This window comes from Hydra vulgaris, chromosome 11 (genome assembly GCF_038396675.1).
Source record: "Hydra vulgaris chromosome 11, alternate assembly HydraT2T_AEP".
Taxonomy (NCBI): Eukaryota; Metazoa; Cnidaria; class Hydrozoa; order Anthoathecata; family Hydridae; genus Hydra; species Hydra vulgaris.
The window spans coordinates 38747361-38764759 of NC_088930.1; the positions used below are offsets into that span (position 1 = coordinate 38747361).

At 24.3% G+C, this 17399-nt stretch overlaps 1 protein-coding gene across 1 annotated transcript in view; it reads right to left on the reverse strand.

The window, feature by feature from the left end:
- Positions 1–17399, reverse strand: part of LOC100215503 (uncharacterized) — a 208094-nt gene that overhangs the window by 33333 nt on the left and 157362 nt on the right. Inside the window, exons 77-79 of the mRNA XM_065809523.1 lie at positions 16595–16756; positions 1747–1794; positions 1462–1636 (exon numbers count right to left, since the gene is read on the reverse strand). Of these exons, the coding sequence (XP_065665595.1) occupies positions 1462–1636; positions 1747–1794; positions 16595–16756 (385 nt within the window). The remainder of the gene's footprint in view (positions 1–1461; positions 1637–1746; positions 1795–16594; positions 16757–17399) is intronic.

The following is a 17399-nucleotide window of genomic DNA, read 5'->3' on the forward strand; positions in this document are numbered from 1 at the left end:
CATCATTATCATCATCATCATCATCATCATCATTATCATCATCATCATCATCATCATCATCATCATCATCATCATCATCATTATCATCATCATCATCATCATCATCATCATCATCATTTTCATCATCATTATTATTTTGTTTTAGTCTTCATAATTTATGCTACTAGTGTAAATCTTGAGAATCTTCTTTCCTCTCTACATGCTGATACATGAATTATCTGCATCCTCATTGCTCAACATACCCAAACCATCTTAATCTTCTTTTACAAACTTTGTCAGATTCCTAATCTATACTAACAATCCTATTCCTAATCTATATCAATCTAATTAATATTATTAATTAATTATATTAACATTTATATCAATAATATCAATATTCATATTAATAGTATTAATACTAAAAGTAGCCTATATTATTCATCTTTTTGATGAATTATTGTGATGTATTGATGAATTGCAAACTCTTACTAAGACACTGATTATTTTTCACTCATGGAAACTATATATATAATCAATTGCAAAGATACCATCAGCCAAACTTGTTTTCATTTATCACACTCACTAATTTCTGATTCATGATTCTATTCTCTACCTCTATAAATCTTTTTTTTTTCTTTGTATAGAATACTGTTGTCATATTTGAACTTGTAATTCTAATAAGGCCTTCTCTCTTTTAGGTCTAAAACACCAAATGTAAATATTGTTAGACCTGCTCTAGCTGCCATGCTTAAGCCTCTGTCTCATCATCATAAGGTTGCATCTCTCTTTCTTTTCTGCAATTATTACCACGTCACTACTCATACAAACTATCATCATTTGTTCCATTAACATAAACTTAACCTCTCAACACTCATCATTCAGCATTCTTTTACTGTAAATGCTTCTTTAGGCTAAAAAACCTTTTATTCATCAAGTTTTTTCCTCTAACATCGGTGCTTTGGAATTCTTTTTAATCTTAATGAATGATATTTTGCTTACTTTGCAAACTTTTGCTAAAATACCTCATTAAACAAATAGTAAGGAATAATCTATAAAAAATAATTTATTTTTCAAGATAATTACTCGACTCTCTTGAAAATACTTTGTTTATATATATATATATATATATATATATATATATATATATATATATATATATATATATATATATATATATATATATATATATATATATATATACATATATAGTCAAAAAAAATTGATGTAAATAATGATTAAAACCAAAATTAAATATAAAATATTTGTAATAATAAAATATTGTATTTAGTTACAATAAGAAATGTATTTAAAAAAATTGTATTTTAACAAAAACAAAAAATAAACATGGCCACTGCAGTACAAATGTGTTAAACTGTTTTTGTATATTTTTATGTAAATTAATATTAAATACATTTTTAATGTAAATACTTATAATCTCAAAAATGTATTATTAATATTAGCATACTATTTTTAAGTTATTACCGTTTTATTTCTGATGCAATAAACTTATTTTCATCCATATTTAAAACACTTGCTAGATTGCTACTAGAATTTTGGCAAGCTAAATTTGCTTTGTGCCAGTCTACATTTAGGCCTTTCGAAAAGAAGTAGCAGTTTTTGTCAAATAACTTCCAATCAGGTAAACAAATGGAAGGATCTTTAACAAAAAATGAATTTATATAAAACATTAATAACCAAAAAAATATATATAAATAAAAAAAACTAACAAACAGGATTGTTTTCATACAAATTTCATATAAAAATCACCTTGAGTGGGAGTTGCTGGAGGAGCTGCAGTAGTTGAAAATATTTTTCCTTCAAAATTAATAGGTAGAGTAGTTAGCTCAATAAGATAATAATATTAGAACAATAATAGTACTAACAATAATAATAATTAAAAAAATATGAAAATAATAATAATAATAGTAATAATAATAATAATTAGCTGTCTGGACCCGTAAATAGGGGTCTTGGTAAATCTATTCCACACCGACCTTTTCTATTCCTTACTTCAATATCTTTTAGTAAGTGGTAGAAAATTAACTATATACATATAGAAAAGCTACACTTATTGTTTACTTTTTAAAGCTATGAAAAAAAGCTTGTTAGAAAGCTTGTTAGGATTCTTGTTAATTTTGAAGAAAGTTTGCATGTGAAATTTTTTTTCTATAAGAAAGTTGTCTCTTTAAGGTGTGTTAAACACGCAGACTTGACTAATTATTTAAGCACATTAATAAAAACCTGTATCGTGACATATGAAAAACAAGCTTTCAATGGTGTTTTCAGGTTTTTAGAAATTTTTAAAAGCTTTAAATGTTTTAAAAACTTTAAAAGGCTTTTTAAAAAATTCTCTCACTTTTGTTTGTTATAGTATATAAAATCTTCATATATGTTATGCATATAATATTTATAGACCTTTAAAAATGTTTTAATTTGTATTCTAGAAAATTCAACAAGATTTAAAAAAAAATCAAGCACTTCAACATCTTTCGCATGCTATATCACCTTTTATCACTGTTTAATAAACAAAAAAATTATTAAATATTATAAAGCGGCACATAAATGCTATAAATCAAAGTTAAGGAGATATTGCTGCAAAGAAATCTTCAAATAAAAGTAAATCAGTAAAATTTGATATAACTTTTAATAATTTACATAACATGAAGTTTAGACGTTAGATATTTGTATCGTTCACATAGACAAAATACGAATTATGGATTGTGGATTCAAAAAAATGCCTAATAGAGCTTTGTAAAACAAAAGATTTTTTTTTTACACATTAATTAACAAATTAACAAAACATGACAATTTTCAATAGTTTTTAATTGTGTCCATCTGCATTATCAATTAACAATTGGTAGGAAATGTAATGTAAGAAATACAAAAACTTCACCAAAAATGCCTCGTTCATTATTAGCTAAAAGCGCCCGAGTTGACTCCAATATTATACGAAGTATAATACTATTTTGATAGTTATCTAAATTCTGTCATTGTTGCGCACTTAGTTTAGAATTTTATCAGGGTGTGGTAAAATAGCTGTAAAATTTTAAATTTTCTTATTACCTTAATATTATTAATATTAACCTTAATATTATGTATTTTTAACTTTTTTATTATTTACTATAAATTTAATTTAAAATTTATAGTAAATAATAAAAAAGTTAAATAATAAAACAACTTTCTTTCTTTCAAAACAAACTTCTTTCATCAAAAACGTTTTACCTTGTATTTTAGAAAAATCGAGAAAGATTAAAAAAAAAAAAAACCGCTGGTGTTAAGAATTGAATCTGGACTTTCTGAAGTAGAAGCCCTGCATGCTAACCACTTGGTCACACAGGCATATTGTCTAAAGAAAATTCTAAAATTATATAACAAATAAAAGACTTTATAAAACGGAAATTAGTGCTACAGATCAAATCTTAAGATGTTGCCGCAATGCAATTTTTAAGTGAAAGTAAAACTAAAAAACTTGATGTATGATTTAGTATGTTTTTAACATTACGTAAATTAAAGTTTACGTAAGTTAGATATTTGCATACACTTTTGTTGACTTTTTTTATCTTATAAAACAAAGCACTACTCTTTACTCGCAATCACCTTGGTTGCAATGGCTGCCTAGAGTAACATGTCAAACACACTCGAATGAGCATTAATAAGTTCCTCATCATAATATAATATGACAATAGTAATAATAATAATAATATATATATATATATATATATATATACATACATATATATATATATATATATATATATATATATATATATATATATATATATATATATATATATATATATATATATATATATAAATGGGCAACTCCGCGAGAGTAAGGGTCTTAACATTTGACACTTATTCAGCTATTAAAAATGAATCAAAAATGGAAATGAATTGAAACTTTCCAGAAATCTTAAATACTATCTTATAATTAAGTATACAAAAGTTACAGCATTAAAGTCATAAGCTTTTTTCAAAAATTAACTTTTCATAGTGTAATGGTCGTGACATTTACTTTTAACCACTTCTGAACAAAACAACTTTGTCAAACTTAATGCAGCAAATAGCATAGTATAAAAACAAAAAACATTTGGTGTGTATATTTAGCACATATCGATATTATTATATGCTGAGTTTTATAGTTTTTACTTAAAGTTTTACAAGCATTTTTATGTTTTTGTTGTTGTTGTTGTGATGGTTGTAACCATGTCAGTGAATAAAAAATCCAATATTAGAAAACAATAAATAAAACAACGCAATCAATGATGCAAGAAAAAAAGTATAAATGAATAATAAAAACCATGTAAATTATGTTAAAAAAATGCACGATAGCATTATCAAAGTTCTCAATTGTGGTTTTACGATACGATTTTTAATGCTACACAACAGGACTGTAAATAAACATCAAAACACGTTTATACAACCTTTAGAACTTAAAAATCATGCTATGGTATTATAAAATGATTTTTTTTTATAACTTTTTTGCCTAAAAATATTTTTAAATAGCTAAAAAAAAGAGTTATGGAGTTAATTATGTGTTTTCATAACTTTTTTTGCTTTTTAAATTTTATTTGTGTATATATATATATATATATAAATATATATATATATATATAAATATATATATATATATATATATATATATATATATATGTATATACATATATATATATACATATATATATATATACATATATATATATATATATACATATATATATATATATATATATATAAATATTATATATATATATATATATATATATATATATATATATATGTATATACATATATATATATACATATATATATATATACATATATATATATATATATACATATATATATATATATATATATATATATATATATATATATATATATATATATGTATATACATATATATATATATACATATATATATATATATATACATATAAATATATATATATATATATATATATATATATATATATATACATATATATATATATATATATATATATTTATATATATGTATATATATATATATATATATATATATATATATATATTATATATATATATATATATATGTATATATATATACATACATACATTTTCGAAAGGTCTTACACATGCACAGTGGGTCAAAAGTGACATTTTCTAGCCAAAACCTCTAAAACCAAAATTTTTTTTTTTTTTTTTAATTAGAAACAGTTTATTATATTGAAAAACATAATTTGTGGAAAAAATAACATTTGTTTTTGAAAAACTTCAAATTTTATTACATAATTACGCAAATTATTAAAAAACTTATTTATTTTCTATTTATAAAAAATTCCGTTTTTACCCAACAAAAGGTCTATATTGTTTTTTTTCCGATCGCATTTTCTTGTAAAATTTTCACAAAAAATCTTAAAAACCTTATTGATAGCCTCTTGAGCCTCTTCAGAAAATATACCTAATGGAAGAGTAAATAGTTTGATGACTTCATAGCCATGAATCAAAATCTTATGAAGTGTTTGGTTCATAGGATACCAAGGGTACAGGAATACATAGAGCGAAGCAGTTTCCCAACAGAATGTTTTAAATTTGGATGAGTTAATTTCATAACCACTTGATATTGTGGCCAGAATAATATGAAGCCTTTTCATAAGATCTACATCGATGTTCATTATACTAGCTGAGACATTGTATTGCTGAAAAAATCGCCTAGCTGTGTTGCCATCGTTTGATTTACCTGACCCACCTATTCTCGGTTGGTCTATGACAAGACCTATCCTTGTTCGAAATTCAGCACAGACTTCAAGCTTTTTCAGTTTAACAATATTTTTTACGTCTTGATTTCTAGCCTGCCACTTCATAATCGGCATCTTATAAGAGATATGGAGCATACATTCTAAAAACCTTATCCAAGCATGCAAAGTTGAAACGTCATGTTTTATATTGCCTTCTAAAGTTTTCTTTTGAACAACTAAAGATAAATTGTTCATTTCGATTGGAGATGCACTACACACTGAACAGCATTGGTATAAGTTGGTTGCTGTGGAAATAATAGTTTGAATTTTTCCATCTATCATTGTTAAATTTACAATATATTGTATTTCAACTTCCTTTGTTGTACCAACCTCCAATAAAACAGGTACAACAGATAATGTTATCTCTTTAATAGAAGCCATAATTGACTCATATTCTGCAAGAATTACTTCATTTGATTCTTTTCTATATTTAAATCTCAGAGGTCTGCAGTAATTAGTTGATGATGGTTTCAGATTTATCCAAACAACCTGTTTTTTGTCATCTTTGAAACAATATAGTTCTAAAGGAACCAAGCAAGTTATGAAAAGTGATTCATCTGTATGAAGTTCACTAGAAACATCTGACAGTTGTTTATAAACAGATTGTCCTGTTGCACCATCAAAACCAGCTTTGTATATTATAAATAGTTTAGTACAATCTTTAAGCACAGGTGAATTTAACACAACACTATAAGCTGAACATATTCTTGATGCAGTATGAAAAAGAAGAGCTTGTAATGGAACCTCTGCAGAGTAGTCATTGACCTGAATGTTTTCAGGGTAGCATTTATTTTTAACCTCTTTTACAATATGATAGGATGGGTATAGAGAGCTGAATGGAAGAGCATTGTTTCTTAAATGCTGATAAGTTTCTTTGGATAAATTAGCATCGAAGACGAGCGCTAATGATTGTTCTGAAGTAAGTGATTTTGTCGATAATTCTTTGTTGTATATTTTTTTTAACCACTTTTACTTCTATAAACCTTTTATCCCTTTTCAAACTTTTACTTGCTGCATATAAAAGTTCGTTTAAATTATATTTACTCAAAAGCTCTTTAATTATGCAATCTTTAGTTCTCACAGACACATCTTCAAACAAAATCGAAGGGCGTCCAACTTAAAGTATAATATTATTTTATCAATTATTAAATCGCCGTAATAATAATACAAATAAATTATACACATTATAATAAATTTACACATAGTTAAAGTAAACATACCACAGGTTTTTGTTTTGATTTTTTTTTTTGCAGTCAAATATAGTTTGGTTTAACCAAACTTTATATCTTTTTTCAAAAACTGCATTTGTTCTATTCGATTTTTTCCACTTTTTTTTAGCTTGGTAAATGAATTTCGAAATAATTGACAAGTTATCATTAGGTTCTTCAAAATTGCTTTGGGAAACAAAACTCAAAATCTTTGCATGTAAATCATTATTTTGTAGTAAATTATTTTCCATTATATAATTCATATTTTATCAGTCTCTGAGTTTTTATTACTTTAAAACGGTAGCATAAAAAATTAGGAATAATGGATCTAAATGTTCATTGAGCAAATACGAGGAAGTTACTGGAAAGCAATTAAAAAATACAAAAATATTTAATTTTAAACTTATGACTTTAATAAAAATTATTATAAAGTCAAACTGCAGTTTTTAAATTTCAAATCTTCTTAAATTTTTTGTTATCGATCAAAAACGCATTAACAAGAAACGTGGATGTAGTTAATTGAATCTAAAAGTGTATTCGTTTAGGCAGCTATAGGCAGCCAATTTTTATACCACAAGATCAATATCATATTGGTATTCAATTATATATCATTTTAAGCGGTTGATACAGGTTTTTTTAAGCGGTTTGATCAGATGGTTTTAAATGATATTTTTGAAAAAAATAAAAACTTATAACTCAAAATTATTGATGTTTGCATTGTTGAAAATATTTGTATGAAATGCAAAAAATATATTTTTTTAATGTGATTTAAATATTAACAAAATACTATATAAGTCATTTATAAGTTAAAAAATAAACTTAAACTTCTTTAAAATAAGAAATCAAAGTTTTCAAAAGATGTAAAAAAAATAAAATTTTCACACTTTTTTGTTGTTATTGATAAAAAGTATTTAAGGAAATATTTAAACAACAAATATGGCGTTTTATTGAAAAATTATTTTTTAATAAAATATAATTTCTGGCTTATTAATATATTGAGCAAAATTTGCCTTTTTCAAAATTTCAAAATTTCAAAATTTTTTTGTATGGTTTTGCCAGCTTCTGACCCACTGTGACATGGAGAGTTTTGCTTAATTCGTTAAGTTGGAAATAGTAATCTTTAGTTAGAGTAATCCAGTTAATGGGATTCTGCTGTTTATTATTGTTTGTTATACGTATTGTTTATTGAAACTTTTGAAAGTGTGCTCACTAACAAAAAAAGAAAAAATGTTACGTCACTAATTTAATGCCTTCATGACCTAGTTTTTACTAATATAACAAACACATTTCTAAATATATATGTCTATATAAGTTATTTATATATTATATTTGTATAAGTATATATGAAGGGTTTATTGTGAAACAATGACAAGCCACACTTTTTTTTTAAATGAGTTATTATCATTTTTATAATCATAAATAGTATACGCAATTTTTAATATTTTTTTTGTCCAATATATAATATCCATTAGTATTTTTATGATGTATAAATTTGAGAGAATAATAGGTAAGCACTGATTTTATAGATTTAAAATAAAATTAAAAGTCATTTTTCTCAAATATTTGTTTTTGTGGCTTGTCATTGTTTCACTATAAGCCCTTCATATATATACTTACACTAATATATACTATATTAATATAAGTATATTATGTAAGTCTAATATATATTTATTAAGTATATAATCAAGTATATAAAAAATAATTAACTTGATAATAATTAAACCGCGCATTCAGTTTAAATTAGAAAACAGTTTTCTGTTTTGTGCAAACAATAAATGGAAAGTTATTAAGTCATTACTGCTAACAGATAGAATGCAATGTTTACTATTTTGAAAACATGTTTGTCCCAATGAAAATAGAAAATTTTAATTTAAAAACTTAAACTTGATTATATTTTGAAAACTCAAAAGTTATAAACCACAAGATTTTGTGAAAACGTAAGATTCTTTTGCTTTATTGTTTTCAATATTTCACATATTTTGTAAATAAAAGAAATATTCTTGATCTTTTATTATTATTTTTAACTATTATTTATCTTAAATTAAATTAAAAACTTTTCTGTTGTTTAGAATGTCTGCAATCAAGCATCTTAATTCAACTCCAAAATAAAAAAAGTTAAATTTCAACTATGTAAATAAATAATTGGCAATATTTCATTGTTTTCACTTAATACCAAAGCTGCAGTAACATTTTTTTTGGGTCTAAAATTAACTTTTTTTGGTTTTGTGAAGTTTAACCACTTTTTCTTAAATAATTTTTTATGCTGATTTCAAATTGCTTAATACTTCCATAATAAATATTTGGCCTTCTACTTCAATTTCAATAAAAGTGATTATTTTGACAAAACAATTAATTGCTAAACTAAATGATATTGTCATTATTATCAAAGTAGAATCTGTGGTAAATATTTTTCTTTTCGTTTTTATCAATAAAATACATAATCATTATGTGTAGTTAGAAGTACAACAAAAAATTAGGCATTATATATGAAATTACACCATATAAGGAATAGCCATTCCATGGTTCCTCTTCCATGGTGCAGTGATTTGAGTTCTTTCTCAGAATCAAGAGGTCTGAGGTTTGATGTTGGCTCTGACCAGATAAGTGATATTGGTAAGAAAGGAGGTTTAAACTTCCTACTTAAAATGCTCTTCTATAGTGTTTTGTGATAAGACCCTTAGTTCTTCTTGGAGCACCTTAACAACTAAAAAAAAAAATCATTGTAGGTGATTGTGAATTGTTTTGAGGACTTTCCAAGTTAAGTAGAAACTTTAAATTATTAGCTTATTCTTCTTTAGAAATAAGATAGTGTTTTTTTTGAATTTTTATCAACAATTATGAATTTAAATAAAGTGGATCTTTGCTGCAATAATCTACTGTCAGTACTGTCAGTACAGTACACTGCTACAGTACTGTTAGTACTGTATTACTAAAATAAACATCAATCATTTTAGACTTTTAACAGATTTTTCTTTTTTTAATATATTTATTGACATCTGATTCACAAATAAATGGGCTGGCTTGTAATTTTAAACAAGCTAAGATATAATATCTCTTGGATGTCTAATGAGAAACTTCCAGGTTTTAATTTGCTAACCTGCTCTGACTCAGTTATTTCTGTCACTGGTTCCAACTGATTTATATTTTAATGTAACTAATGTATATTTTTAAATTTTTTAACAATGAGACAAATTTCTCCAAATGTTTCTAAATTACATAAATCTTGATTTCACAACAGTTTGGATATTTAATTATATTACCAGGAGGAATTTTTGTAATCGACTGTATTTCCAAAGCTGATTGCAATAAGTGCCACACTGATGCTTAAGTTCAATGTTATTTGTAATTGTTTTAAAATTGCGAATACCTGAATAAAAACATAATACATTAGTTATTCTATTATTGTATCTTTTTCCAAACCCATAATACTTTCTTATTTTCTGTTGAAAAAAAAAAGTTTTGAAAAACTATATTTGAAAGAATGATACAATCATCCGAGTTTTTTGATGCATATATATACGAATTGCATCTACGACTACTGAGCAGTCAACCTTATTTAATGAAAATTTCCAAAAAATAACTTATTGTTGACTTTATATTAAAGACAAGTACAAAAATAACCCTGAGTTAAGGCAACTTTGTATGATTAAATTCGGCAACTACTGAGAGATTTCTAAAGAAGTTATTAATTTTGATTTATTTTTTTACTAGTTAATTATTTATTTATTAGTTTGTTACTTCTTGTTGCAATATTTTTTTATTTTGATCAGTATCTAAATTAAGTTTACAAAATTAGGACCAAAGTATTTTCCATCAAAATAAATCATAAAAAATTTTTACACTAGATAAGACTTTTTTTTTTTTAACGCAACTTTTATTCATTTACATATATTTTATTCATTTTAATTCAAAGTAATCCAATCAAAATTTAATTTGTATAAATTTTAACACAAAGTTACGTATCTTTACACGCAAAGAATACGTTGCAAAAATTAATTAAGATCTTGTTTTAAAGTATTTTTATATTTTTAAAATAATAAAAAAAAGTCAACCAACAAATTAGCAAATGTTAAATTGGTTATTGAAATTTTCTAAAAAAATTAATTAAGAATAACTGGTTAAACAAAAAATATAGATTTTTGGACCCACCCCCTACTGTATGATAATGTATTTTAGTTTTACGAGAGTGGAATATTGCGCTGGGCAATTTTATTCAACACATGCACTGATATATATATATATATATATATATATATATATATATATATATATATATATATATATATATATATATATATATATATATACATATATATATATATATATATATATATATATATATATATATATATATATATACATATATATATATATATATATATATATATATATATATATATATATATATATATATATATATATATATATATATATATATATATGTATGTGTGTGTATATACATCTATATGGTGTATATATATATATATATATATATATATATATATATATATAATATAATTATTATTTTTTGTTATCATTATATAAACAAAAAGTGTTATTAGCAAATTAAATCACTTAACTTTTTAACAGTCCTGTATTTTTTTTAAAATACGGTCGCTATTAGTCCAACTTTATTTTTTGAAGTGGTCTCTAAATGTCCTGTGTTTTTAAAATCATCGTATTTTTTTACCAATAGAATAAATAAAATTTTTTACTATTTTTAACATTATTATACACTATAAAATCTTATTATTCAAGTTTAAGAATATATAAACCATACTACATAAACACAAAATTTTAAAAATTTATTCAGTAATACTTGCTTTTTTTATAAAAATTGGAAAAGCACGAAGCTGCACAAAGTCCAACATCGCATTCTACAGTGTAGATTCTACACACTCATATCTTGAATCTGTGTTTGTAAAATGCCGCACACCTTCTTTGAGCATTAATCTTTTATTTTCATTTTCAATAATCATTCATCAAGTATATCTTTTCATTAATGATTCATCAAATGTATAATTTTCTCTCTTTTCATGAGTTTGTATTTACTTTTTGATAATTATTTTTGCAATGAAAGAACTTCCTTATTTGTCATATTTAAAATTAAAGTGAACACATGTAAAAGTGAATTAATGAAATAAAAGCTTTGTAATTATGTAGTCATAAGTTTTGTGACAAGTAGACGTATAACTACTGATGAACAAGAAGAAAATATAAGGAAATGCATAAAACCGTAATAATACACCATGGACATTTGGGAACCACTTTTAGTTTGCATAATATTATGGCATAGACATTCGGAAACCACTTTGAGTTTACGTAATAATACAACATGGACTGTTAATGGGTTAAATATATATAAAATGACTGAAAAACATTTTTTAATCAAAGTATAAAAAATACGCAAAAAATGAAAAAATAATAATTGGAAATAATTAACTATATTTATTTAGTATATACAGTAATTTATAATAACATTTGTTATTTTTGTTCACCAAAAAAGGTATTTAACCTTTTGAATTTTTGATTCTGAAATTGATACTCTGCTTCTGCCACTATAAATACTTGCAGATTGGGTGCTCAAAACAAAGCTGTTGCTTTTAACAACTCCACACTCTTTGCACGCATTTGAGAATATATTTTATGAAAGACCCTTATCATTCATTAACAAAAATTAAATACACTGTACTGTAACTTTTTTTTACGACCAATGAGATAGAAAAGCTAGTTAAATGCAGAGAACATTAAATTAAAAGTTAAATGCATATAACAGGGAAAGTTGCAGAAAAATTAAGTGGTTTGTTCTTTGGAGCACTTAAAATCTTCCTTAAGAGCCTGTAATTGCAGTTAGATATACTTTTTAATAATAATGTGCAAAAAAAAAAAGTGCAAGCACACCTATGATTTAGTATGTAGGAGCAATCTGAGACCTTTTTAATCATTTTGTGACAAAAACTAAAATGTTGTAATTTTTCTGTACATTAAAATTCAAATTAGTATGTAAATCTTGAATAGTTTTTCAATAAACAAATTCATTATTATTAAACTAAAAATAGTTTTTCTCTTATATATATATATATATAATATAATATATATTATATATACATATATATTAATATATTATATATATATTAATATTTTATATATATATATATATATATATATATATATATATATATATATATATATATATATATTATTAATATAATATTATATATTATATATATTATATAATAGTTTTGAATACTCTTATCATAAAATTTGTGCCTAAACCATCATAAATAGATATTAAGTGGAATTTTTTATCACTATCTGGTACATGTTGTGAAGATGATTTAACTCAGGCTATTACTTAGTAAAAGAACGTCAAACGATTTCGTATTAAAACCATAAAATCTAGACTTTGTAAATACAACTTTAACTTGTAATATAAGATTTGCCTGCAATAGTGAAAACACTCCTCTTGTATCTAATGTCAACACAGAATATATAATTATTTAAAGCAGTATTTATCAGTTTTCTGTGACGCTAATCTTTTTTTTTTTTTTAATTTACTTTACTTTTTTAATTTACAATTTACTTTTTACTTTTTATTTTTTTTTATTTATTTTTATTGTTGTTACTGTTATTTTTTAATGAAAACAAAAAATTGAAATATTATTTTTTTACAATGCAACAATTTATTGATATCTGACTTGTTTGCATCTTGTTCCGTTTTTGTAAATATGCTTTAAATGTTTTGTCATTTGCTGCATAAATAACAGCTGTGTACTAAGTTTAAAAAAATTTAGTATGCAGCTGTTGTTTATGCTTCATATTTTAAATATATATTCACATACAACAAAAAATTTGAAACAATTAAAATAAAAATTTATCTTGCTTTTGGTTTTCTAGAAATACTCACCTTATTTACTAAACACCATTATGTCTTTTACAGGAACTTTCCATAATATTTGCCTTTGAGGAAAACCTTTTTTTTCCTAAAAGCAAATATTATGGGAAGAAACAGATATCAGTCCTGAGACAAAACATTCTAATTCTAAATGTTCTATTACAAGGCTTACTTAATGAAGCTCTCTCTTACAAAAGCTAGTTTGAGATAAATTAGTTTATAAATGTAACTAGGGTATTGGACAAAATTTTTTTTTGAAGGAATGAGTTTGGGTTTAAGAGTGAGGAACCTTCTAACAATAAGGCTATCTAATTCTAAAATATTGGCTACACATAATAAGACTATCTAACTCTAAAGTATTGGCTGTGCATAATAAAGCTGTCTAATTCTAAGATATTGACTGCGCATAGAAGAGTCGTTCAAAAATCAGATATATTCACACAGTACTGTTTTGACTATCAATAAACTGGAAAAAAGTTTAATTAGTTAGAGGCAGGGAACATAGTATCAACAGACAAAAAAAACGTAATTTTCATTTTTATTCTGTCACTCAATATAAAAATTAAATCAGTCAATAAATAATATCTATTTAAAAGTTAACAGAAATTTATTTAAAAGTTAATGAAATGTTTATTCAGAAGTTAATTGATGTATATAAATAAACATCATAAATCAACTGATTTGCATTAAGAGACTACTGATAAAATAAAGGCTATAAAAATCATAAAAAGATTGGGGATTCCTAACAAAAACTTTTAAACATTTTAGGTGCAAGTAAATGTTGGAAACTTATTTTTAAAAAAATGTGTTTGCAGAGGCTGAAACAAAAAATATACTGTGTTTTAATCCAACCACCAGTAAAAATTTGAAATAACTTAAAAATAATTTCGTTAAATTTCTAAAAAAATTTAATTGACCACCAGTGGTGTCATAAAGATTTGGAACTTTATCAATAACTCCATTGTAACTCAATGTAAAAAATTAAATTTTGTACATTTGTTCAATTGTTCTTCCTCTCATTCTTTATGCTTACTTTTAACTTGCAAACACTTCCTTCTTATTTTGTTGTTTATGAATATTATCTTCAAGACTTAAATTTATATTGTAATTTAATTTAAACAGTAGTAGAGTAGTGGTAAAAGTGTGGTAGTGGTGTAGTAATAGAGTGCTCGCTTCATAAGCAAGAGGTTCCAAGTTTAATTTTTACTATGTCCCTTGTAGTACTGTGCTCAACTTGTTTCTTCCTTGTAGTACTGCGCTCAACTTGTTTGCAGTCTTTTTTGTCAAAGTTCATATTTTGGAGTTAAAAAGTTGACAGTGATTTGCAGTCACAATAAAGCAATAAAGTAGCCTTCTCAACTGTAGTGGCTCTCATGGCCTCGGGAAGGTAAATAGCAATAAAGTACCTCAACTGTAGTGGCTCTCATGGCCCTGGGAAGGTAAAAAAAATATATAACTATTTAACTTTCTTGTTTCAAATGTATAATTTGCTTATTTATAATTTGTTTATATTATGTATAAAATTCTTTGATTTTATAAAGTTTTAACAGTTTTTTTGGCTTAAAATTTTGAAACTGTTAAATTTTTTTAAGTTAGGTTTAAAATTTCAAAACTTTTAAATTTTTTTAAGCTAGGTTTAGTAATTGAATTAAATGTCATATTGTTAAGCAACTTTCAATGATAATGTTTCAACTTTCTGATAATGATAATGTTCAATGATAATGTTCAACTTTCTGATAATGTTTAATCAGAAATTAAATATTTAAATATAATTATGAGCGCTATGTCAATTTGTACACATTTTGAATGAAATCTCGCACATTTATATGCTAATCTATGGCCTTTGTGAGGCACCTCTAATTATTATCTAACTTTTTTAAAAACATCACAGAAACTATTTTTAAATAATATGGAATAGCTGTAGAGATTAGCATTTATAGATAAACTATAAAAATAAGGACGATTCTAATATAGAGAAATAAATAGATAAATTGTTAAATAGTATATAAATATAATGTAAATATAAATTACATATTGAGATTTATATATATAGTAAAAATTTGTTTACAATTATTTCATTCATTTTTTAGTTATTTTAGCGAAATTAATTAAAAATGTTATTTGCAATTGTCTGAAAAAAAAAAAAAAAAATGAAGAGTCTCTGTTACGTGAACTGATTTTAGTTTAATCTCTATCACTATTGTGAACTGGTATTTACAGGGGTACAGGTACAGGGTTGCAGGTACAGGGGGTGCAGGTACAGGGGTGCAGGGAATGTTGAGACAAACTGAAAAATATGAAAAATTTTTGATTTTTTCAGTCCCACTTTTTGCAGCTTTTAAATGAACTCATGCACACAATGAAATGATGCATTAAACTCTTTGAACATTTTTTACAATAAAAATTGAAATGTTTTTAAAAAATCACTTCATTATTGTTACAGTTAATTTGTTCTAAATTTTTCCACACAAAATGTTCACATTTATACAGCAAAATCACGTGAAATTAAAATTTGTACACTTGTCTCAACATTTCACACACCAGAGTTTTTTCTTTTTTTTAATTCAATTTTCCATAGTTTTTTAAAAATTCCTAACAACTAACCTTTTTTTTTAAATAACTAACAACTATAAAATTTTATTCAGATGTATTACATATAAACTTTAAAGTATATACAATGAAAAATAAAAACTGCGTATTAACTAAAATTAATTCAAAATTATTGGACAAACCTTTGGGAACTTGGCAAAAGGAGGCTTTGCTTAAATAACACTGTTGATCCTGCCATTTTCCTCCTAAGTTCAATCCAGCACAGACATGCAATACTCCTGTATAGGGTGAATCTGTATACCAGTTAATGAAAGAAAGAGGAGAACCATCAAGCCAGGTGTATCCTGAACAAAAGAAATTAAGTCCTAAAAATATTGCCAATTAATAAAAAAACTCAATAGTTGAAAAATGAAAATTATGAAAATAAATAAAGTATTGTGAAAATACAATAAAGAAAAATAAAAAGTGAAAATAAATAAAGTACAGAGCAAAACAGTTATAGAGCAAAAAAGTTACAAAACAAAAAAGATATAAAACTGAACAGATACAGAAAAGAACAGTCCCAAAAATTTATTCTGTATTAATAATCAGCTAAATTTAGATTTAATTTAGCTGATTATTAATAGAGAAGCTGATTTTAGGATCTTAAAACTCAAAACATAAATTTTTTAGCTCATTGTGAAATTATCTATACAGCCACTATAGAAAATCTTTTTTAAATAAATAAAATGATCTTGCAACTTTATGCTGACTATTAGCAATATGCTCATGGGATCTCATCCATTTTCATCTCATTCACCCATTATCTCATGGGATCCATCTTGCATAATTAAATTTTGCATACAAAAATTATGTTAGCTTTCAGTTCTCAAGCAGAACATGACTAGAACATGACCAGAACATGACTAGAACATGATCAGAACATGACTAGAACATGATCAGAACATGACTAGGATCATGATCAAAACATGACTAGGATCATAATCA